General features: G+C 45.0%; 1 protein-coding gene across 1 annotated transcript; it reads right to left on the minus strand.

Annotated features, from left to right (window-relative positions):
* Positions 1-21,980: 21,980 nt before the first annotated feature.
* Positions 21,981-25,195, minus strand: LOC136539210 (hydroxyphenylpyruvate reductase). The gene is made up of 2 exons (XM_066531151.1): positions 24,642-25,195; positions 21,981-22,681 (listed from the first exon to the last, which is right to left on the minus strand). The coding sequence occupies exons 1-2, from the start codon at positions 25,080-25,082 to the stop codon at positions 22,157-22,159; spliced, it is 966 nt and encodes a 321-aa protein (XP_066387248.1). The 5' UTR covers positions 25,083-25,195; the 3' UTR covers positions 21,981-22,156.
* Between the last annotated feature and the right edge of the window lie 376 nt (positions 25,196-25,571).

Consider the following 25,571-nt stretch of genomic DNA (forward strand, 5'->3'; position numbering starts at 1 on the left):
AGCGGTGTTGCTTCTCACCATCCTCAGCTACATCATTTGGAGCATAGCATGATAGTTGAGCAAACTTGTCACGATACTCCGCCATAGACATGGATCCTTGCTTAAGGGACCTAAATTCCTCCTGCTTCAACTCCACTAGTCCATCGGGGATATGATATGACCAGAAATTGTCCTTGAATTCTGGTAGGTGATAACAGGAGCATTGTTGGGATGTCCATACTAGAAGGACTCCCACCAATCCTGAGCTGCTCCCTGGAGTTGACCAGAAGCATACAACACCTTCTCAAGATCATTGCATTGTGCTATGTTAAGTTGCCTTTCCACAACACACAACCAATCGTCTGCCTCCAAGGGGTCTGAGGTGTGGGTGAACACCGGAGGGTGACCCTTCATGAATTCTCCATGCTTGTCTCTGACCTGAACAGGTGGTGGTCCTCTTGTAGGTTCGTTATCCAAGCGTTGCATCATGGCTTGCATCAACTGTGCTTGCATTCCCATCAATTGCTCCATAGTCACTGGTGGCGGTGGTGGTGGATTCATGGGAGCACCATGACCACAACCATGGCCTCTGCCTCTTCCTCCTCTTGTGGCCATCTGCTTTCCAAACAAATGCGCAAAATTTTAGAGATTTCCAAATTATAGAGAACTTATAAATGATAAAGAGCAACGCTGAGAATTTTCTGGACAAGGTTCAAATACAGCAGTTCAGTAAATATGTCATAACATGAGTTTGATAGACCCAACAGAGGCGTACCAAGAATGGTTAGAAAGCTTAGGAGATCAGCTACAACTTTTATTTAGAACACTTTTACAGATTCTGATATACGCATGGTCAAAAATAGAGCTAAACCGAATCTATTATGAGTTCCAGACTACGCAGAATCATCAACTTGTGACAGCTAGATCTCACAAACCTGAACAGATATCAATGCGATTCTAGAGACATTTGAAAGATACAGAAGTCTAGATATCTCCACAAACATTTTAGAATTTTTGGCAGCCCAGATCTCGAGATACAAGATAAAGAACACAGGCTGCTCCAGAAAACAGCACAGCAGAGATATGATAAAGCAACCCATCTGCATTAAGACCTTATCTAAACTTAAGGTTCAAACCTATGGAATTTGTGGACATGCCCACAAACTTCCAGCAATCAAACAAACTCCAAATCATCCAAGTTCACAATTAAAAGCAGCTAATCACTAAAGTTCACAAGACAAAACAAGACTAGACATGACACACGAACTAACAACGTCGTAGCTTTAAACAAGGCATCAAACACCTAGGGGGCTGTGTCAACCATGGTGAACGACTAGGGCTTCTTCTTGTAGATCCGTGGCAGCCCAAGTTGAGCACGTAGTTCGTCAACCTACTTCTTGAGACACCTCTCGGCCCTCTGCGATGCACGCAACTCTCCCTTGACTTCTTCATCTACCCCCTGCATGGCATGGACATGTCACACTATTGCTTCTAGAGTTGGATCACTTTCTGGTGGTGCCAAGACCTGCCAATTACCCTCATGATCATTGCGAGGAAGGAACCTAAAACGATCCTCCTTCATGGCCTCAAAACGACGACCATGGTAGTAGATGTAAGCGTCCTGCGCTGCATCTTCCATGCCAACCAATGCATGAGCCCGTCTGGCAGTGGCACTGTGGACAGTCTCCACCTCATGTCCATTCTTTATGTCATTCTAGGCGGTGACAACCAGCTCTACCTTCCAAAAAGTTGCCTCCAAAGGGTGTTGGTACTCTACATAGTGATAGTTGATGGAGGCGTACAGATCAGTGTAGTAGTCATCCAACACCTGAGTAAGAAGGGTGTGGTAGTAGGCCATCTCCAGGGCCTGCTTGAAGTAGTATTTGCATGTCCAGCCCATCTCCTCATCCACCATAGGGATGGCTGGGGGTGGCACAAGCGTTGGTGAAGTAGCTGATGACTCCGTTGGTGTAGCTGCAACAGCATAGACAGGTGCAACAACTGGAGTAGGAGCAGGTGCGGGTGCAGGTGCCGGTGCGGGAGTCGGGGTAGCCATCCACTCCTCATCTTCCTCGATCAAGGGTTCCACCTTATCATCAGAGATGACCACAATCTCCTTCTCCTCCTATGGAGCATGGGGGGTGAACATGGCACGGTAGCCTGCAGAGCTGAGGCGGGCGGTCTTCGGGTTACGAGGCATCTATAGATTTAGAGTAAGATAGGATTAGAATCAACAATTTTATATAATAGATTAAGGTATGAAAAGCATAGACATTTTAATAAAATAACAAGAATGAGACAGTAAGCATGAAACTAGTGGAGTAAAGATGCTAACACGACCATCTCTAACTAGGCTTGCGTCCTACAGTCAACCTAGCTTTGATACCAATTTGTCACACCCAATTTTAAGGATAAAATTGAATGCATAAATCTCATGTGTGCCCAGGGATCAGTCACACACATAAGTTGACAAATTACAAAAAAGTATCATCACGGTGTATCTTACATCACGATTAATACCATCACATAGTCTTACACAACACAGCGGAAAATAAAAAGGTAGCTCTCTCATGATAGCTCCAACACAGGGACGATCAACTGGTTGACCACAAGCCTAAAAGTCCTCTGGAAACTCCTCATATCCGTTGACATCTGTTACCCATCCGGGATTTTTATCCAATATTGAAAGTAAACAAGCGTAAGTACTTCTCGTACTTAACAAGATAACATGGGGTTATGAAAGCTCAAAAAGGGTGACTCTGGTTTACTATGGTTAGCACTTTTAGTAAGTCAAGTAAACCCACATGATCAGATATCAGAATCAATTGAATCATATTATCATCGTAGAACATCATAAATGAACAACAATAAGTAACCATTTATTCTGTGAGTTTTTTGGGCCGCTCATGACCGTGAGCACGACTGTTATAACAGATTGTAACACTCTGCAGAGGTTGTGCACATTCACCGTGAGTTGTGATTCCCATATGCCCGGGTTAATTACTCCCATAACACTGCCAAGGTGAGCGGGCGGGGTACACTATGAAGCCATTTCATAGGTTTCTCTAACAAGTTAGGGCCGCTAGGTTTCCTCGGCAGGCAGATGTAGGGACCCCCCCCCCTTTCCTATGGCACATCTGTAACACCCAAAATTTCCTCTTTTGGAAAATAGGTTTAAAAGGATTTGATTCTGTATTTTGTGCTCATGAAATGTAGAAATAAATAAATTTCTCATGAAATTAAAATTTATCATAAAATAGTAACATGTATGTGCATTCATGTCGATGCATATTATTTTGTGAATGTTTGGCATTTATCAAAAATTTCAAAGAGAATTGAAATTTGAATTGAAAATGCTTTTGAAAAATTTGTTTGGAAAAAGAAAAAAAAGGAAATTTCTTTCCTTTCTCCCCTCTTATGTTTTCAGCCCGAGCAGCCGCACCAGCCCGGCTCGGCCTCCCCCTGGCGCCCCACACCGGCCCAGCCCCAAGCCGGCCCGGCAACCACGCTGGCCCAGCTCCGCGCCAGCCAACCGCAGCCGCGCTGCTCGCCTCAGCAACCGCTGCGCCTAGCCACTGACGCCCGGCCCTGCCTTTCAGCTCCCCCACCTTCCCCCTCCCCGCGCCTCGGCCTCTTTTTAAGCAAAGCTAAACCCCCGCGCGTCCCCCTCTCGCTCCCCGCTCCATTTTTTCGCTCTCGCTCACGCCTTGGAGCCCGCAACCGGCGCACGAAGAAGTTCCGAGGACCGCCGTCCGTCGTCCATGTCGCCGTCTTCCCCGAGCCGACTCCGACCACGATTTCTCCCACTGTGAGCCTCGCCATGCTTCCCTCTACCTCCCCATGCATTCAATTCATTGTTTCACGGCCCCTAGAGCTCTAACCGCATGTGCCAAGGATCTCTGGCCACTGTCCATGGCGACCGCCACCACGGCCTTCCCCTCCGGCCACCTTTTTGGCCTAGCCATGATCCCCTGCTCCTCTGCATCTTCCTGGTGCCTTCGGATACGCTTTCCATGGATCGTGGCCCCCTAACCGAGCTCGCCGGTGAGTCCTCGCCATCGGCCATGGCGCCTGGCCGCCTGGAACACTGTTCTGGCCAGCCCCCCCTGTTCTCTCTCCTTCGAAATAATCCTAGCCGTCCATCGCAAGATCAAAGGCCCTAGTTGGCCGATACCCTTTCGCCATGGCAAATTTGTTAAAGAGCCCCTCCCTTTTCCCGAAATAGAACCCGCCGTCCTTAGCGTATTTCCCCGAGTATGCATTCTCGTTTTGAAAGCGTAATGTTAACTGTTTTGGTTCAAAGTATGTTTTTAGTATTTACAAAAATGCCATTTGAACTGTTTTGCTTATAAAATTGTCGTTTTAGCTCCGAATTGAACCGTTCAAATTGCGTTAGCTTTGTAATTTCATTATCTACATGTTAGTACCACTGTTAATCAAGTTTGCAACTTTTAAATTTCATGGTTAGATTTAATTGAATATATTGCTATAGGAAATCCCATTTAAATCATAACTTTCGCATTTTAGCTCCGTTTTTCGTGAACTTCACGTTGACGTGATTGTAGCGAGACGTAGATTATTTTCATAAATATTTTATCTTGTTTTCTATACTGTTGGTGTACTATTCGAATTATAGGAATGTTTGCTTTGCATGAATGCCTTTGCAATGTTGTATGTTGCCGTGTTGGTCGCGTTCAGACGGTGAGGAGAACGTTGGAGACCAAGAATTCTTCGATGACCAACAGGACCAGCAAGAGTTTGTGAACCAAGGCAAGTATAGCATGGGATTTACCTTGATTCCTATTCACCATTATTAATTACTCATTTGCATGTGTCTAATTTTGATACCTGTAAGGACATCCTAGTGATTGATTATCCTGTTCCTTGTCTCCTATGGGTTATTTGCATATGGGTAGATTGCTAGTGCTCTAACTGAACATAATCTTTACGATGATGAATGATTCTATGGAACTAAAAGTATAACATGAGTTATAACAACTGTTCCATAGGGCGAAGTTGCAAATGACTTTTGATCATGTTGCTCCCGGCCCTCCATAAGGACTCATCTGTCGGCAAAAGCTTGGACTGACAGTGCAACTAGGAGTAATAGGACCTTTTCTAGCTAGTTAGAGGTTACCTTTTTGGCGCAAATGGGGCTTGCCACGTTGGGTATAGGGCTGCCTCTGTTCCTATGTGTATAGCCGCATTGGATATGTGCCATAGGAAAGGGAGGTTCCTACATCTACCTGTGGAGGAAACCTAGCGGCCCTAACTTGTTAGAGAAACCTACGAAATGGCTTCATAGTGTACCCTGCCCGCTCACCTTGGCAGTGACATGGGAGTAATTAACCCAGGCATATGGGGATCACGACTCGCGGTGAATATGCACCACCTCTGCAGAGGCTAACAAACTGTTATAACAGCCGTGCTCACGGTCACGAGCGGCTCAGAAAACTCACAGAATAACTGGTTACTTGTTGATGATCATTTAAGTTGTTCTATGATGATATATGATACATTTGACCCTGATATCTGTTCATATGGGATTAAATGGGAGCTTAAGCATAATTTGATAATACTTGAGAATAAAAGCTTGACTTACTAAAAATGCTAACTGCAATAAACCAGTGTCAACATTTTTGAGCTTCATAACCCCATGTTAACTTGTTAAGTACGGGATATACTTATGCTTGTTTATTTTCTTTATTTGGATAAAAATCCCGGATGGGTAACAGATGACAACGGGTATGAGGAATTCCCTGAGGATTTTTAGGCTTGTGGTCAACCAGTTGACCTTCCCTGTGATGAAGCCCACGAGAGAGTTATCTTTTTATTTTTCCGCTATGTGATGTAAGACTAAGTTATATTATGGATCTGATGTAAGGACACCGTGATAATACTTTATGTAATTTGTTAGCTTGTGTGTGTGATTGATCCCTAGGCACACATGAGTTTTGTGCATTTAATTTTATCCTTAAAATTGGGTGTGACAAATTGGTATCAGAGCCGTGTTGACTATAGGACGCAAGCCTAGTTAGAAAACGGTCAGTTTAGCATCTTTGCTCCTCTGGTTTCTTACTGTCTTATTCTTGTTATTTTATTAAAACATTTATGCTTTTCATACCTTAATCTATTATATAAAATTGTTGATTCTAATTATATCTCACTTTAAATCTATAGATGTCTCATAACCCGAAGACTGCCCGCCTCAGCACTGCTGGCTATCGTGCCCTGTTCACCCCACGTGCTCCCCAGGTGAAGGAGATTGTGATCATCTCCAACGATGAGGAGATGCCTACCCTGACACCTGCGCCTGCTCCTACTCCAGCTGTCGCACCGGTCTATCCTGTCGTAGCTTCACCTGAGGAGTCGATGGCTACTTCCCCTACACCTGCACCATCCTCATCGTTGTTGATGAGGAGATAGGCTGGAAGTGCAAGTACTACTTCAAGCCAGCCCCAGAGACGGCCTACTACCACACCCTCCTCACTCACGTGCTGGACGACTACTACCCCGACCTGCACGTCTCCATCAGCTACCACTGTGTAGAGTACCAGCATCCATTGGAGGCTACCTTCTGGAAGGTAGAGCTGGTGGTCACCACTTGGAACGACATCAAGAATGGACATGAGGTGGAGACTGTCCACCGTGCCACTGCCAGGAGGGCCCATGCCTTGGATGGCATGGAAGATGCAGCACAGGATGCCTACATCTACTACCATGGTCGTCGCTTTGAGGCCATGAGGGAGGATCGCTTCAGGTTCCTTCCTCGCAATGATCATGAGGGTGTTTGGTAGGTTTTGGCTCCACCAGAGGGTGACCCAACTCTAGAAGCGACAGTGCAGCATGTCCATGCCATGCAGGGGGTGGATGAAGAAGTCAAAGGAGAACTGCATGCATCTCAGAGGGCTGAGATACGTCTCCAGAAGCAAGTGGATGAACTTCGAGCTCAACTTGGGCAGCCATCAATCTACAAGAAGAAGCGTCGGTCCTTCACCATGATTGACACCGCTCCATAGGTGTTAGGTGCCTTGATCTAGATTACCACGTCGTTAGTTCGTGTTTCATATTTAGTCTTGTTTGGTCTTGTGAACTTGGATGATTAGATGTTTTAATTTGTGAACTTGGTTGATTTGGTATTTGTTTGATTGCTGGAAGTTTGTGGGCATGTCCACAACTTCCTTAGATTGGAACCTTAAGTTTAGAATGAAATCTTAATGCAGATGTTTCGCTTTATCTTATCTCTGTTGTGTTGATTTCTGGAGCAGCCTATGTTCTTTATCTAGTATCTCGAAATCTGGGCTGTCAAAAATTCTGAAATTTTTGTGGAGATAACTAGACTTCTGTATCTTTCAAATGTCTCTGGAATCACATCAATATCTATTCAGGTTTGTGAGATCTAGCTGTCACAAGTTGATGTTCCTGTGCTGTCTGGAACCCAGAACAGATTCAGTTTAGCTCTACTTTTGACCATCTGTGTGTCAGAATCTGTAAAAGTGATCTACATAAAAGTTGTAGATGATCTCCTAAGCTTTCTAACAATTCTTGGTGCACCTCTATTGGATCTCTGAAACTCGAGTTATAACAGTTTTACTGAACTACTGAATTTGAATCTTGTCCAGAAAATTCTCAGCATTGTTTCTTATCTTTTGTAAGCTCTCTATAATTTGGAAAATCTCTAAATTTTGCGCATTTGTTGGAAAACAGATGGCCGCAAGAGGAGGAAGAGGCAGAGGCCGTGGTCATGGGCATGATGCTCTCATAAATCCATCACCACCGCCACCTGTGACCGTGGAACAAATATTGGGAATGCAAGGACAGTTGATGCAAGCTATGATGCAGCGCTTGGACAATGAACCTGCAAGAGGACCACCGCATGTTCAGGTCAGAGATAAGCGTGGAGAGTTTATGAAGGGTCGTCCACCGGTGTTCACTCATGCCTCAGACCCTATGGAGGCAGATGATTGGTTGCGTGCTGTAGAGAAGCAACTTAACATAGCACAATGCAATGATCTGGAGAAGGTGTTGTATGCTTCTGGTCAACTCTAGGGAGCAGCTCAGGATTGGTGGGATTCTTTCCAGTACGGACGTCCCAACAATGCTCCTGCTATCACCTGGCAGGAATTCAAGGACAATTTCTAGTCTTATCATATCCCTGATGGACTCGTGGAATTGAAGCAGGAGGAATTCAGATCCCTCAAACAAGGTTCCATGACTGTGGCAGAGTATCATGACAAGTTTGCTCAACTGTCATGCTATGCTCCAAATGATGTGGCTGAGGACAAGGATAAGCAACGCCGTTTCCTCAAGGGACTCTATGATGGACTACAGCTTCAACTGATGTCCAACACCTACCCCAACTTTCAGTCATTAGTGAACCGCTCTATTGTGATCGACGATAAGCGCAAAGAGATGGAAGCCAAGAAGAGAAGGCTTCAAGGGCAAGCTTCTGAAAGTAACACCCGCCCACGTGCCTATCCCTAGTAGGGTTTCCAGCAAAGGAATCAAGGATCATCTAACCAGGGAAACCGTGGTCAGTATCCTCAATGTAATCAGTTCCAACAACGCCCTCAGTACTAGCAACAGTATGGTAATCAGCGTCCCCCGCAACAGACTGGCAATCCGGCAACACGCCAGGGACCATCCAACAATGCTCCTATGAAGAGTGGTGCACCCAATAATTCAAATGCTTGCTACCGCTGTGGAGAAGTAGGTCACTATGCTCATCAGTGTCCTAAGAAGCAGAACCAACAAGCACCTCAGAACTAGACTAGCAATCAGAAGTTCAACGCCTGACCACCTCACACTACGAAGGTGAACTATGTGTCATCTGATGCAGCTCAAGAGACGCTAGAGGTCATGTTGGGTACGTTCAGCGTCAACTCTATCTCTGCTACAGTACTTTTTGATTCTGGTGCTTCGCATTCTTTTATTTCCCAAGCTTTTGTTAGAATGCATAGCATACCTTTGTGTGCCATGAAAAACCCCATACTAGTAAATTCACCGAGAGGTAGTATGCCCGCTTCATATTGGAGTCCCTCAACTAGCATTTCCTTAAAGGGGGTAGACTTCAAAGTGAAACCAATTGTGTTGAGAATAGCGGGAATTGATCTTATTCTGGGAATGGATTGGATGAAACAACACCGGGCAGTGATTCAGTGTCAGGAGAAATCTATGGTTGTGACATCACTCAATGGAGATAGAATCTGTGTAGAAGTGGTAGTGCAAGCTCAGCCTATAGCCACAGTGAACCAGCTAGATGGTGAAGCCAATAAACAAGATCATGTCATGGATGAGTTTCCGGATGTCTTCCCCGATGACTTGCCAGGTATGCCACCTGACCGAGACATTAAATTCATTATTGAATTATTATCTGGAACTGCACCAATAGCTAAATGTCCATATAGAATGGGGTTAATGAATTAGAAGAGCTTAAGAAACAACTAAAAGAGTTGCAAGAAAAAGGTTTCATACGCCCTAGTTCTTCCCCATGGGGGGCACCTGTGATCTTTGTGGATAAGAAGGATGGTAGTCAATGGATGTGTGTGGATTACCGTTCACTTAATGAGGTTACAATCAAGAATAAATACCCTTTGCCTAGGATTGATGATTTGTTTGATCAGTTGAGAGGAGCCCATGTGTTCTCCAAGACTGATCTCCGCTCTTGTTATCATCAGCTTAAGATTCAAAACTCGGACATACCCAAGATAGCATTCACTACACGGTATGGATTATATGAGTACCCCGTTATGTCTTTTGGATTGACCAATGCACCTGCATACTTCATGTATCTGATGAATATGGTGTTCATGGAGTTTCTGGATAAATTTGTGGTGGTATTCATAGATGATATACTAATATTCTCCAAGACTGAAGAAGAACATGCTGAACATATAAGGTTAGTCTTGCAAAAGCTTAGAGAACATAAGTTGTATGCTAAGCGGAGCAAGTGTGAGTTTTGGTTGAAGGAAGTCTCTTTTCTGGGTCATGTTGTCTCCAATGGTGGAATAGCAGTGGATCCAGGCAAAGTGCAAGATGTATTGAATTGGAAACCACCAACCAATGTAAGTGAGATTCGTAGCTTTTTGGGATTGGCTGGATACTACAGAAGGTTCATTGAAGGTTTTTCCAAGCTAGCCAAGCCTATGACAGCTCTGTTGGAAAAGAATGCTATGTATGGTCGGATAAATGCCAGGCAAACTTTGATGAGCTAAAGAAGAGATTGACTACAGCTCCAGTATTAATTCTACCCGATTTAAGCAAGAACTTCTCTATATATTGTGATGCATCCCGTTTGGGCCTTGGATGTGTGCTTATGCAAGAAGGAAGAGTGGTGGCATATGCATCTAGACAACTAAGGAAGCATGAGTTGAATTACCCTACTCATGACTTGGAATTGGCAGCTGTGGTACATGCTTTGAAAATCTAGAGACATTATCTAATTGGACATAAGAGTGATATCTATACAGATCATAAGAGTTTGAAGTATATCTTTACCCAATCAAATCTGAATCTGAGACAACATCGTTGGTTGGAATTGATCAAAGACTATGATTTGGAAGTGCATTATCACCCGGGAAAAGCAAACGTCGTAGCTGATGCACTTAGCAGGAAGAGCTATGCTAATGGACTTGGGACGACAATTATGTCAGCAGAGTTGTGTGCTGAAATGGAGTATCTCAACTTGAGTTTTGTCACTAATGCAATGGAATTGGTGATAGAGCCTACTTTGGAGCAAGAGGTACACAAGGGTCAATTGGAGGATGAAAAACTTAAGGAGATAGCAGAGAATGTAGTGCTTGGAAAGACACCCAGATTCAGAATGGATGAGAATGGCACTCTTTGGTTCGGAAAAAGGATATGTGTACCCGAAGTGAAGGCTATCCATGATGCAATTCTACAAGAGGCCCATGAGTCTGCTTATTCTATACATCCCAGAAGTACCAAGATGTATTTGGATCTCAAGGAGAAGTATTGGTGGTATGGTTTGAAGAGATATGTGGCAGAGTATGTGGCTTTGTGTGACACTTGTTAAAGAGTGAAAGCTGAGCATCAAAGACCTGTAGGGTTGCTACAACCGATGAAGATTCCTGAGTGGAAATGGGAAGAAGTTGGTATGGATTTTATCGTAGGATTGCCCCACACTCAAAGAGGCTATGATTCAATATGGGTAATAGTGGATTGACTCACCAAGGTTGCTCACTTTTTACCAGTCAAGACTACCTATACAGGTGTAAGACTAGCAGAGTTGTACATGGAAAGAAAAGTGTGTTTACATGGTGTTCCCAAGAAAATTGTGTCAGATAGAGGCACTCAGTTTACATCGCAATTCTGGCATAAAGTACATAGATCTTTGGGGACAAAGTTGAATTTCGGTTCTACTTACCACCCACAAACTGATGGCCAGACTGAAAGGATCAACCAGATTTTGGAAGATATGTTGAGAGCTTGTGCACTACAGTATGGTGATAGTTGGGAGAAGAGTCTGCCATATGCAGAGTTCTCGTACAACAACAGTTATCAGAAGAGTCTCAAGATGGCACCTTTTGAGGCGTTGTATGGACGTAAATGTAGAACGCCTTTATTCTGGAATCAGACTGGTGAAACTCAAGTGTTTGGACCCGATGTCCTTACAGACGCAGAAGAACAAGTGAGAATGATTAGAGACAATTTGAGAGTGGCTTAGTCCCGACAGAAGAGTTACGCTGATACTCGCAGAAGAGAGCTGACTTTCGAAGTTGGTGATTATGTGTATTTGAAGGTGTCGCCAATGAGAAGTGTGAAAAGATTCAATATGAAGGGAAAGTTAGCACCAAGGTATATTGGACCTTTTAAGATCCTAGAGAGACATGGAGAAGTAGCTTATCAGTTGGAACTGCCTGAGAGTTTGTCAGGTGTGCACGACATGTTCCATGTTTCCCAATTGAAAAAGTGTTTGAGGGTACCAAAAGAGCAGATTCCTTTGGAAGAACTTGCTGTTAAGGAAGATCTTACTTATGAAGAGTATCCGATAAAGATCTTGGAAACTGCCGAAAGAGTTACGAGAAGCCGAACCATAAAGATGTGCAAGGTGCAGTGGAATCGGTATACAGAGGATGAAGCTACTTGGGAAAGAGAAGAGGATTTGAGAAAGACTTACCCACAACTGTTTGAGTAAGCAATCACCTGAATCTCGAGGACGAGATTCATCTTAAGGGGGGTAGAATTGTAACACCCAAAATTTCCTCTTTTGGAAAATAGGTTTAAAAGGATTTAATTCTGTATTTTGTGCTCATGAAATGTAGAAATAAATAAATTTCTCATGAAATTAAAATTTATCATAAAATAGTAACATGTATGTGCATTCATGTCGATGCATATTATTTTGTGAATGTTTGTCATTTATCAAAAATTTCAAAGAGAATTGAAATTTGAATTGAAAATGCTTTTGAAAAATTTGTTTGGAAAAAGAAAAAAAAGGAAATTTCTTTCCTTTCTCCCCTCCTCTATTTTCAGCCCGAGCAGCCGCACCAGCCCGGCTCGGCCTCCCCCTGGCGCCCCGCGCTGGCCCAGCAACCGCACCGGCCCAGCTCTACGCCAGCCAACCACAGCCGCGTTGCTCGCCTCAGCAACCGTCGCGCCCAGCTGCTGACGCCCGGCCCTGCCTGTCAGCTCCCCCACCTTCCCCCCTCCCCGCGCCCCGGCCTCTTTTTAAGCAAAGCCGAACCCCCGCGCGTCCCCCTCTCGCTCCCCGCTCCATTTTTTCGCTCTCGCTCACGCCTCGGAGCCTGTAACCGGCGCACGAAGAAGTTTCGAGGACCGTCGTCCGCCGTCCGTGTCGCCGTCTTCCCCGAGCCGACTCCGACCCCGATTTCTCCTGCTGTGAGCCTCGCCATGCTTCCCTCTACCTCCCCATGCATTCAATGCATTGTTTCATGGCCCCTAGAGCTCTAACCGCATGTGCCAAGGATCTTCGGCCGCCGTCCATGGCGACCGCCGCCATGGCCTTCCCCTCCGGCCACCTTTTTGGCCTAGCCGTGATCCCCTGCTCCTCCGCATCTTCCCGGTGCCTTCGGATACGCTTTCCATGGACCGTGGCCCCCTAACCGAGCTCGCCGGCGAGTCCTCGCCATCGGCCATGGCGCCTGGCCGCCTAGAACACTGTTCCGGCCAGCCCCCCCTGTTCTCTCTCCTCCGAAATAATCCTAGCCGTCCATCGCGAGATCAAAGGCCCTGGTTGGCCGATACCCTTTCGCCATGGCAAATTTGTTAAAGAGCCCCTCCCTTTTCCCGAAATAGAACCCGCCGTCCTTAGCGTATTTCCCCGAGTACGCATTCTCGTTTTGAAAGCGTAAAGTTAACTGTTTTAGTTCAAAGTACGTTTTCAGTATTTACAGAAATGCCATTTGAACTGTTTTGCTTATAAAATTGTCGTTTTAGCTCCGAATTGAACCGTTCAAATTGCGTTAGCTTTGTAATTTCATTATCTACATGTTAGTACCACTGTTAATCAAGTTTGCAACTTTTAAATTTCATGGTTAGATTTAATTGAATATATTGCTATAGGAAATCCCGTTTAAATCATAACTTCCGCATTTTAGCTTCGTTTTTCGTGAACTTCGCGTTGACGTGATTGTAGCAAGATGTAGATTATTTTCATAAATATTTTATCTTGTTTTCTATACTGTTGGTGTACTATTCTAATTATAGGAATGTTTGCTTTGCATGAATGCCTTTGGAATGTTGTATGTTGCCGTGTTGGTCGCGTTCAGACGGTGAGGAGAATGTTGGAGACCAAGAATTCTTCGATGACCAGCAGGACCAACAAGAGTTTGTGAACCAAGGCAAGTATAGCATGGGATTTACCTTGATGCCTATTCACCATTATTAATTACTCATTTGCATGTGTCTAATTTTGATACCTGTAAGGACATCCTAGTGATTGATTATCCTGTGCCTTGTCTCCTATGGGTTATTTGCATATGGGTAGATGGCTAGTGCTCTAACTAAACATAATCTTTACGATGATGAATGATTCTATGGAACTAAAAGTATAACATGAGTTATAACAACTGTTCCATAGGGCAAAGTTGCAAATGACTTTTGATCATGTTGCTCCCGGCCCTTCATAAGGACTCATCTGTCGGCAAAAGCTGGGACTGACAGTGCAACCGGGAGAGTCATATGGCTCTGACTTTAGCTCAGTAATAGGACCTTTTCTAGCTAGTTAGAGGTTACCTTTTTGGCGCAAATGGGGCTTGCCACATTAGGTATAGGGTTGCCTCTGTTCCTATGTGTATAGCCATGATGGATATGTGCCATAGGAAAGGGTGGTTCCTACATCTGTCTGCCAAGGAAACCTAGCGGCCCTAACTTGTTAGAGAAACCTATGAAATGGCTTCATAGTGTACCATGCCCGCTCACCTTGGCAGTGACATGGGAGTAATTAACCCAGGCATATGGGAATCATGACTCGCGGTGAATGTGCACCACCTCTGCAGAGGCTAACAAACTGTTATAATAGCCGTGCTCACGGTCACGAGCGGCCCAGAAAACTCACAGAATAACTAGTTACTTGTTGATGATCATTTAAGTTGTTCTATGATGATATATGATACATTTGACCCTGATATCTATTCATATGGGATTAAATGGGAGCTTAAGCATAATTTGATAATACCTGAGAATAAAAGCTTGACTTACTAAAAATGCTAACTGCAGTAAACCAATGTCAACCTTTTTGAGCTTCATAACCCAATGTTAACTTATTAAGTATGGGATGTACTTATGCTTGTTCATTTTCTTTATTTGGATAAAAATCCCGGATGGGTAACAGATGACAACGAGTATGAGGAATTCCCTGAGGATTTTTAGGCTTGTGGTCAACCAGTTGACCTTCCCTGTGATGAAGCTCACGAGAGAGTTATCTTTTTATTTTTCCGCTGTGTGATGTAAGACTAAGTTATATTATGGATCTGATGTAAGGACACCGTGATGATACTTTATGTAATTTGTCAGCTTGTATGTGTGATTGATCCCTGGGCACACATGAGTTTTGTGCATTCAATTTTATCCTTAAAATTGGGTGTGACAACATCTCCATCATGGCTATACACATAGGAACAGAGGCAGCCCTATACCCAACGTGGCAAGTCCCTTTTACGCCATAAAGGTAACCTCTAACAAGCTAGAAAAGGTCCTATTACTGAGCTAAAGTCAGAGCCATGTGACCCTCATGGTTGCACTGTCAGTCCCAGCTTTTGCCGATAGATAAGTCCTTATGGAGGGCCAAGAGCATCATGATCAAAAGTCATTTGCTCCTTCGCCCTATAATTCAGTTGTTTAAAAGCAAAATTTTACCTTTTCATTCCATAGAACCATTAGTCATTATGTAGATCATGTACAGTTACATTGAACGCTAGCAAACTACCCATATGCATATAACCCGTAGGAGACAAGGAAACAGGATACTCAATCACTAGGATGTCCTTACGGGTATCAAAATTAGGCACATGCAAATGAGAAATTAATAAATGGTGAATAGGACATCAAGGTAGATCCCATGCTATACTTTCCTTGCTCAACAAACTCGGGCTGCTCCTACTGGTCATCAAAGAACTCTTAGTCTCCAACGTTCTCCTCACCGTCTGAACTCGACCAACAAAGCATTCCAAAGGCATTCATGCAAAGCAAACAATTATGGGATTAGAATAGTACACCAGGGCATAAAAACAAGATAAAAAGGTTCTTAAAAAGAATCTACGTCTCTCTACGATCACATAGACATGACGTTCACGAAAAACGGAGCTAAAACACGAAAGTTATGAATTAGATGGGGTTTCCTATAGCAATTTATTTAATTAAATCTAACCTCAAAATTTAAATGTTGCAAACATGTTTGACAGTGGTATTGACATGTAGAGAACTTAATTATGAACCTAACGCAATTTGAACGGGTCAATTCAGAGCTAAAACGATGATTTTATAAGTAAAATAATGCAGTGGCATTTCTGTAAATAGAATGAACTATTTTTGAATTTAAATAAAATTAAATCTGGGATATTTAAACCGGCCGAGGACTATGGGTGTAAAAAGAATAAAGCCAAGGGGCTCTTAAGCAATTCTACCTCACGAAGGGGTATCTGCCATCCACGACCGTTGATCAAGCGATGGGTGGCTCAGATTAGAAAAGGGAAGGGAGAGGGAGAGGCGCCGAGTGGAACAGTGGCGGCCGCGGCGGTGCAGCCATTGCCGGTGGCGAGGAGGTCGCCAGCGCGATCGATACGGGCCCTACGGGCCGCGGTTTTGACATACGAGGGCACTGAGACGATGCGAGGGAGACTATGAGTTCATTCCGGGGCTTCACGCGGTCGGGAAGAGGCCTGCGTGGCGTCACCATGGCCGATGGCGAGGATGCACGCCGGCGCGCATGAAAACTAGCCTTAGCGGCCTCAGTTTGCCCATCCGAGAGCATGGAGACGATACAGGGGTGATTGTGACCTAACCCGAGCCATTTACGCGGCCGGGGAAGGGCTCGTGCAGTGCTCGCCATGGCCAGCAGCAAGGAAGAGCTTGTTGGCGCGCATGGCTAGGGCCCTAGAGGCCATGATTCTCGAAGTTAAAGGCACGGGGAGAAGGAGGGGAACAAGGGGGTCTCACCGCGGATGAAAAATGAAGTCAGAGATGAATGGAGATGGCGTGCGCGCGAGAAATGGCGGACGGCACGGCAGTTTTCGAGCTTGGCGGATTCGCTGCTGCTACGGTGGCTGTGCTGTGGCCTCAAGAGAGGAGAACTACAGCAGGGGAAACTACGACAGGGTCTAGACCTCCTTTAAAGAGACCAGGGCATGGGGGGTGGCGCTCCCACGACGCGAGGTGGGCGCAGGCGACGGTTGCGCCATGACCGCGGGAGACGCGGGAGGTGGGCGACGGCGCTGACAGGTGGACCCGGGTGGCCAGCAACGGAGAGGAGTGAGGGGCGCGGCAACAGTTGCCCGCTCGAGTTGGGCCAGCCCAGGAAGAAAAAAGGGAGGAGGGGAAGAAAGGGAAGGTGGGCGAGCGGGCCGGCGGGGAAATGGGCCAGCAGGCCGAATGAGAGAAAGAGAGGGAGGGACAAAGAATTGGCTTTTCTTTTTCCAAAACAATTTTCCAACTTCATTTTCAAATAGTTTTTTTTGGAATCATTTTGAGTTTTGGATCAAAACCACTCAACCCAATAAATAAAATGCTACATCATGAGTGCATCAACATGTATCTATCCTTAAGACTGATTTTAATTGCACAAAAATTATTATTTTTCCTATATTTGAATGCACACATAATTACAAAAATAAATCAAATTTAACTATTTTAAAAGAATGCAAATTTTAGGGTGTTATAGGGCATCCATGCGGCGTTCTTCCAATATCTTCATTGGACTTCATATTCTTCCAAGCTTCTACAGCTTGTCTCTTCACTAGTCCCTTTGGTATGTTGGTTTGACCTTGTGGCAAGCACTGTTGAGAACTCCCATATTGAGTCATTCCTTCTAGTACTTGTTGTTGCATAGCTACCAGCTTCTCCTTGTCAAAGGCAGTTAAAGACAACGTAGCTTGGTCCTCCTGACCTCTGATGTTGGCAGTTATCTCGTTACGTTCCATCTAATAGACCAGGAGAGAAGATTCAGAGTAGGGATAAGGTTTTCATAACAAAACAGAGGTGGAAGTGAGCGTAACTTTTCGCAAATAACAAGGTTAGAGAGAAAACAAGAACTAAGCAAATATAAAAGCATGCTAAAACGTCCAGTTCTATCTAGGCTTACGTCCTACAGTCAGCATTGCTCCGATACCACTTTGTAGCACCCGGTTTTAAAGATAAAACTAGATACACACTATATGTGAGCCCAGGAAGTCAACTCCAATCTTCTGGTAATATCAAGAGACAATACTTATTACATAACATATTAGTAAAAGGAATATAACCTCAGAGTATAGACAGCGAAAAGTCAACTCCAATCTTCTGGCAAAGACTCCAAATCCACAGGGACGACTGACTGGTTGACCACAAGCCTAACTCCTCCAAACCAGTAATCTGGTACCCATCCGGGATTTTTATCCAAAGTATAGAAAAGTAAAGCAAGCGTAAGTACATCTCGTACTCAGCAACATAACATGAGGTTCATGAGGCTCAAAAGGCTGACACTAGTTTACTGCGATTAGCTTTAATAGGTCATCTTTTTAAGCAATTGAGTAGCAAAGAATTTATCATTCCCATAAACACATGATCAGGTAAACATGATTAATGAATAGCATAAACAATTAATTATTAGTACAATTAACCAGTAGTGATCATCTCTATTCCATAAGGGTCCAAGGCCGCTCATGACCGTGAGCACGGCTGTTATAATAGTTTTACACTCTACAGAGGTTGTACACTTTCACTGTGAGTCATGATTTACCCTTTCACCCGAGTTAGCTAATCTCTTGACCCACTTCCAAGGAAGGTCGGCAGGGTTCACTATGAAGCCTTTCAAAGGTTCGTCTAACAAGTTAGGGCCGCTAGGCGTATGTGGCCCTTCTCTAGGAGTGGCACGCGTGGGCACGCAGCACGGTACGCACATCCCAGCAGGAAAGGAAACATACCCTCTTGAGCCATAAAGATAACCACTAACAAGCTAGAAAAGGTCCTCATACTGAGCTAAAGTCAGAGCCATATAGCCCTCACAGCTGTACTGTAAGTCCCGGATGATCGCTTACAGATAAGTCCTTAGGGAGAGGAATCTGAAGCATTTAGAAAGTAGCTAAATACTCCAGCCCCCTGTTTCCATGTTGCTAAAAAGTCATGTTTTAATGTTTATTGCATATACCATTAGTCAAGTTACAAGATCATGGTTTAGTTAAGCACTAGAAAAAACTACCCAATGCAATAACCCAAAGGTGTCAAGGTACAAGATATCAAATATCTAGGATATCCTTATTGGCAACAAGGTAGACACATGCAATATGAATTAAGTGATTAAATGTGAATAGGTAACAAGGATGGTCCCATGCTATACTTGCCTTACACACCGATCCTTCGGTAAGCTTTAATCTTCAATGTTCTTCTTCTTTTTCTGGATCACAACGTATATCTCACCGGCTGGACGTAATCGTAGAACACCACACAAACATCCTTACACATATATGCATAGCATACAATTGCATCTATATCAGAATAGTACACCTATCATAGAACAATAAGTAAAGAGTTTGAAATACGATTCTATGCATCGCTACGAACACACAGTCGCGAGAGGCACGCTAATCGGAGCTACGGTTGAAAAGTTACAGCTACCGAGAGATTTGTTTTATACGTGGAAAAGAAAACTTTAGGCTTCATTTATTTTAACTATATAAATTCATATAAGATATTTTATAAATAGTATAGATTGAAGTAAGTCAATTTTAGATTTGAATTATAAAACAAAAGTAAAACAAATCATATTTTATTTATAAAATCTAGTTGCATAATCATTAATCCAGATATGATTTAAACCATGATTTTTCTGAAATAGTAATATAGTAAACACTATTACTAATATGTAGATCTCGTTGTTATGAATCTAACGAAACTTGAACGGACTATTTCGGAGTTAAAATGAATAAGTAATGATTTAAACAAGTTTTCCTTTAGTTAAATAATAAATTAAATCTACCCATGAATTTAAAATATTGGAAACATGTCTAATAGTAGTGTAAACACGTAGAAAACGTAAATACGGTCCTAACACAATTCGAACGGGTCAAATCGGACTTAAAACGCAAAAGTTATGCATGAAATAAGGTGCAATGGCATTTCTGTAAATAAACTAAACTTATTTTTCAAATAAAATAATTAAAAATATGAAATTACATGGCTGCTGGACTGTGGGTACTATTTTTGGAAAACACAGGGACCTAAACGAATAAAAACAGGGCTGAATTGTAATTAAATTGAACTCCAACGGACTACGGGTTGATTCACCAAAACCATAAGGGCTTTTATGCAAAAAAGGCGTGGCTTGACTGGCGCGCTGGAACCGGTGCGGTGCACCACGCATGCGCGGTGGACCGGTGACGTGGGTGCTGACGCGGCACCGTGGGCCGAGTCCACGACATGTGGTGGACCGGTTATGATCCAACCGGTATCATCTAATCCTGACCGTCCAGAGGGATCCGATGGCGCAAGCGTGATGGGTCGACCTTCGGCGACAGCACAGTGGCTCCGGCGAGGCAGCACGGCGGCGGATGCCGGTACGGCGACTCCATCCACCCCAGACCAAGCCGAATGCATCTACGTGAAGCGTGGAACCTCGCGAACTCACTGGGGTTCCTAACGGGGACGGGGATCATGTCGGGGTGGCGTTCCCCACGGCGGCGCCATGGCCGGCGGCGGCTGATGTTCTACGCTACGTCATTCTAGGGTGCCATTTGATGATCTAGGGGCACGGGAAGACGGAGGAGCTCACCGTGAAGTCGAGGGAATGGAGAGCGGCATCCGGGAAGGGCTCCAAAGGCGCGGTCGACGGTGGCGGCGATCTGGAGAGAGAGGGGGGCGGGTCAGGAAAAACCGATCAAATCAAGACCAAAACGCAAAATTAACGGTACCTACGGGCGCGGGGAACAAGGCGAAGCTTTGGGATACTCCGGCGTCGTGATTTGGGGTGCCGGAACGAGGAATCACGACGGTGGCTGATGAGCGTGAGCGCGGACAGAGGAAAGGGAGAAGGAGGGGGGCTCGGTTCGGATTTATAGGAGGGACGGGGTGCTGTAGATGGTAGGGAAGCAGGAGATGGTGATTGGCCACTTGCCATGTGGGCGCGGCGGCTTGCCGAGCATGGCAACGCCATCAACGGCGACGAGAAAAGGAAGGAAGCGTGCGGGGAAGAAAAGGAAAGGGAGGGACGCGGCGCTGACGGGCGAGGCCAGCAGCGCAGTGAGGGAGAGGAGGGCGAAGCGCGTGCGGGCGGCTGACGCTGGGCCAGTGGCGCACAGCTAGGCTGCGCTGGCGCATGCGTGCGAAGCGGGCCGTCAAGCAGTGGGCCGCGAGGGCGAGGCAGCAGGCGCGCGACGCGAGTGGGAAAAGCGGGAAAGGGAAAGGGGCAGGAGGCGCGCGGAGCAGGCCAGCGACGAGTTGGACCGAGGCCGGGAAGGAGGGAAGGAAAAGAGGAAGGGACTGGGCCGGTTCCAGGGGCTGGGCAGAAAAGCAAGAAAGCAAATTTTCAAAATGAATTTCTTTTCCAATTTTAGTTTTCAAATCCAAGCCCAATTCAAATCGAATTCAAGTATAGTTTCAAATATACTTCCCTATTCAAATGAAAATGGACAATTTTGTTAGGCTTGTCAAGATAAACTTTACAACTTTAAAAATACTTTTATTTTTCTAATTTTCTTTTCTTTTATTTCAAAGCCATTTTCAAACCCTTTTAAAAAACATTCCAAATAACTTTGGAGTTTGGATCAACACCATTCATCACAATAAATAAAATGCAACAGCATGTATGCTCACACATGTTACTGCCTTATGATGAATTTTAAATTAATGAAAATTTTTATTTTTCTATATTTCATGTGCACAAAAAATTCATAAATAAATTATTTTAGCTCTATTTCAAAAGAGACAAATTTTAGGGTGTTACATTGCCGCGCCGAGGCAACGCCGCCGCTTGGGGCAGGCCACTCCGGTGGAAACGGGAGGACGACCGGGCGGCGTGGAGATGTCGGAGATGACCGCGGGCGGGGCACGTGCGTGCGACGGTGGAGCACGATGGAGATAGATGCGCGTGGTGGGTGGGAGAGAAATAGGTAGGCAGGTTTGTTGGCCCAACAGATTTAGGTAGTGGGAGGAGGAATTTGTTCGGCCAACAAAAGTAGATAGTCAGATCGGGAGTGTTTTTTTTTTTTGCCCTCCACTACCCAAATATAGAATAGGCAGTGGGTTTAGGTAGCATGCTGAAGATGCTCTAACGTGACTAAACTAATTTAGTCTTTTTTTAGTCAATTTATTTGGTAGTTTAGTAGCTAAAGTGAAGCCGGGGAAACCAAACAGGCCGTTTGTTGTAGTTGTTCCGCGATCCAGGATTACTCGTGAGTCAATAATTCCGTACATGCAACAGAAGCCATTTTCACGAGCTTGAAACGCACGACACACTGTCGTCTGTCGTGTGCCCAGTGGCCAGAGTGGCCAGTGCTTGTTGTCAGTGTCAGACAACCGGAGTGAGCAGCGGCTTGCTGAGAGCATGCGCCTCCAGATTGGCGAGCACCAGGTCCGCCATGGCCTTGCGGGTCTCGCGCGTCCCGCTCCCCATGTGCGGTGCCAGGACGACGTTGTCGAGCGCCATCAGCGCCTCGGGCACGTCTGGCTCGGCCTCGAACACGTCCAGCCCCGCGCCGCCGAGGCGGCCCTCAGCGAGCGCCGCGACGAGCTCGGGCTGGTCGACGTGCTCGCCGCGCCCGACGTTGACGAGCACGCCCCTGGGGCCGAGCGCCTCGATCAATTCGCAGCTCACGATGCCGTGGCTCTGCTCGTTCAGCGAGCAGGCCACCACGAGGACGTCGCTGTCTGCTGCGAGTTGCACCACGGTTGGGAGATAGGTGTAGTTGGGGTATGCCTGCTGCTGCCTTGTTCTCTGGTAGTAGCTGACTGGGCAGCCGAAGCCTTCCACTCTCTTGGCAATGGCAAGCCCTATCCTGCCCAGCCCAATGATGCCAACTCTTTTGCCACTGAACTGCGAACATAATAACAACCCAGGACATGAGAAAACTAATTAAACAAGGAAAGAAACAGCTAGCAGATAATTATCGTGCGCATGCCCAAAACGACCAAGGATTGCAGCTAGCTCGTTACTTTTGTTTTATACTATACTCCCTCCGTCTAAATTTTATATCGTTCTAGCTTTTTAGATATATATATTTTTTTATACACCTATATTTACATTATTTTCTAGATACATAGCAACAAATATGTATCTCTAGAAAAAGAACTAGAACAACTTATATAATTTAAAATTCAAAGAGTAGCTTTCAATTTGTATTTTAATACAAGCGATAATCGAGCATGGAATATATTTAATTTGTTGCCCCGATAAGGCGATAAGCCGTCTGTTTCAAACAGTAGTAGTCCTAAGTTCGAGCATGACGCGGTAGTAGTGCAGAAATGCATCACGCTGCCGTGCCGTGCCGTGCCTATGCTATGCTGTTCACAAGTTATTCAGTCGTACGGGTAACGGGCACTAACTGCTAAACATCAACGCTGCCATCGATAAGGACGACGACCAAATTTCGATCCATCGTAGACCAGCCATAGAAGAGAACGAACTTGGAAAAGGACAATATGATGAGTTAGCGTGGATGGTGATGGAACTAGCGACGGGTCAAAATATACAAGCGAATGGGGGGAATGCAGTTCACTGGGCAGTGGGCACCACGCCACCACCAGTACCGCTTGCCGGCTTTAAGCAGCATGTTCGGTTGGCTGGTTCGTATCGTTGCTGGTTCATGAAGAAGTACTACTGGCTGGTTTGTGTGAGAGAAAAATATTGTTCCGGCTGAAAATTTACGATCGTTTACGACAAGCCACAGCTAAACAAATAGGCTGGTTTGTCAAGTGTTGGGAGACAGCGATGCTTTTGAAAATATAATATCTCTGTCTAAGAAATATACATCTTATTTTTTTTAAAGTCAATCGATCTTAAGTTTGAATAAATATATAAAAACATTAATACCATATTATTTGGAGATTTATATACCTATATATCTATAGTTACCTAATAACGAAGAATGAATTATTATTTTATCTGTCTTTTTTTACTTTTCAAAATACCCTAGCATTCTCTGTGTTCCACTTGTGACCCGGGTGCACCGCGATCACGTGCAATGATAATATGGTGTTCGATTTCGAGATGTATTAAGTTTTATTGCAAGCACTGACACGTTTACTAGTGTTAATACTATTTTCTATAAACCTAGATAAATTTAAAATTTGTTGACTTAAAAACAAGATGTGAATTTTATTGGGACCGAGGGAGTGTATATATAGCTTACTAGTCTGTACTTCAGCAGTACATGTAAATAAATGTGCATTAGTTAGGTACGGTTACTCAATCAGATGGTCAAATCTAGCGCTTGTATATTAATTATATGATTAAATAAATGGCTGCATACACGACGCATGACCGGCCAGACAGTAGAATCAAATAATTCAAAGTGCAGTAGTGCACCCGAACATGGTATGCGTACCACCATATATTTTTTTTTCATGGAAGTAGCAGTTCACAATTGCACGCAAGGGTTGACGGCAACTAAAAGGTTTTCTCTCCAATGACAAAAACAATCAAGCATATATCACTATATAAGCAACGTACTCCTGCTCCCTCCGTCCCAGAATATCTGTCGTTCTCGCTTCTCGAGAAACAACTTTAACAAAATATATATTAAAAAATATTATTATTTATGGTACATAATTAACATCATTGGAAAGATCTTTGAATCTAGTTTTTTATCAAATTTATTTGGAGACACAAATGTTGCACATATTTTATACAAATTGAGTTAAAGTTGTGGCACGGATATCGAAAACGACAGATAAATTGGGACGGAGTGAGTATATAGTAATAACATAAAGCAATACGCAACAGGAGATGATTTGCAACGAGGACAGGAAAGTGATCGAATAGAAGAAAGACAAACCTGAGTGGTGAGACCATAGTGGCCATTATTGGCCTTCCACAGGCCGGCGCGGACGTAGCGGTCGGCGTGTGGGATCCTGCGGAGAGCGGCGATGGCGAGTCCCACGGCAAGGTCCGCGACGTCGTCGGTGAGCACGCCGGGGGTATTGGTGACCCGGACCCCGCGCTCGCGGCACCTGGTGAGGTCGACGCGGTCGAAGCCGACCGCGTAGCACGCGATGATCTCGAGCCGCGGGAGCGCGTCGATGAGCGCCGCGTCGCCGCCGGCGCCGCTGCCACCGCCGGTGACCACGGCCCGGATCGACGAGGCGTGGGCGAGGAGGAATTCGCCACGGCGGTCAAGCGGGGCGTCCCAGAGGCGCAGGAGGCGGCAGCGGCGGTCGAGCTCCTGCTCCAGGTACGTGTCCAGCGGGTGCAGGAGCAGCACGCCCAAGGATTCCATCGCGCCGCTGATGCAGGAGTAGTGTTAGAGGTTGGGTGGGCACGTACAAACAAGACACGGCAACCGGGGGGAAGAGTCGGCTTGTGTGTATTGCTAACGTCTCCAACGGTTCACATCTGAGGACTTTGTTGAGGGAGCGAAATATTATTCGTGTCTCAGTCTCAGCGGTGGTTGTTGCCTTGTGGAATTGAAACGCAGCAGCAGCCTGCAGCCGGCCACTTCTTTTATTTAGCTGGCATAAGCGTTGCCATTTTTTTTAGCTGACGACGACTCTGTCTATCTAAAATAAACTCAAAACATGCCATAATTTTAAATTATTGCAGCCAAGGAACAAAATGAAACAATTTGCTGACGGAACTGGAGCCATCATTTTTTTCTCAATCGGACCATTCATCCGTTTTCATTAAAAGGATAAAAGTTTGTAAAACACAAGTGATCGACCACGGTGGCGAGGGGCCATCGGAGAGCCGAACAACTCCTATCCGACAA

The sequence above is a fragment of the Miscanthus floridulus genome, chromosome 2 (genome assembly GCF_019320115.1).
Source record: "Miscanthus floridulus cultivar M001 chromosome 2, ASM1932011v1, whole genome shotgun sequence".
Classification (NCBI taxonomy): Eukaryota; Viridiplantae; Streptophyta; class Magnoliopsida; order Poales; family Poaceae; genus Miscanthus; species Miscanthus floridulus.

Coding starts and splice junctions, on each gene's coding strand:
- LOC136539210 (XM_066531151.1), bottom strand. CDS start 25,082: ATGGAATCCTTGGGCGTGCTGCTCCTGCACCCGCTGGACACGTACCTG. Junction 22,682..24,641: donor ACTATGGTCTCACCACTCAG/GTTTGTCTTTCT, acceptor TTATGTTCGCAG/TTCAGTGGCAAAAGAGTTGG.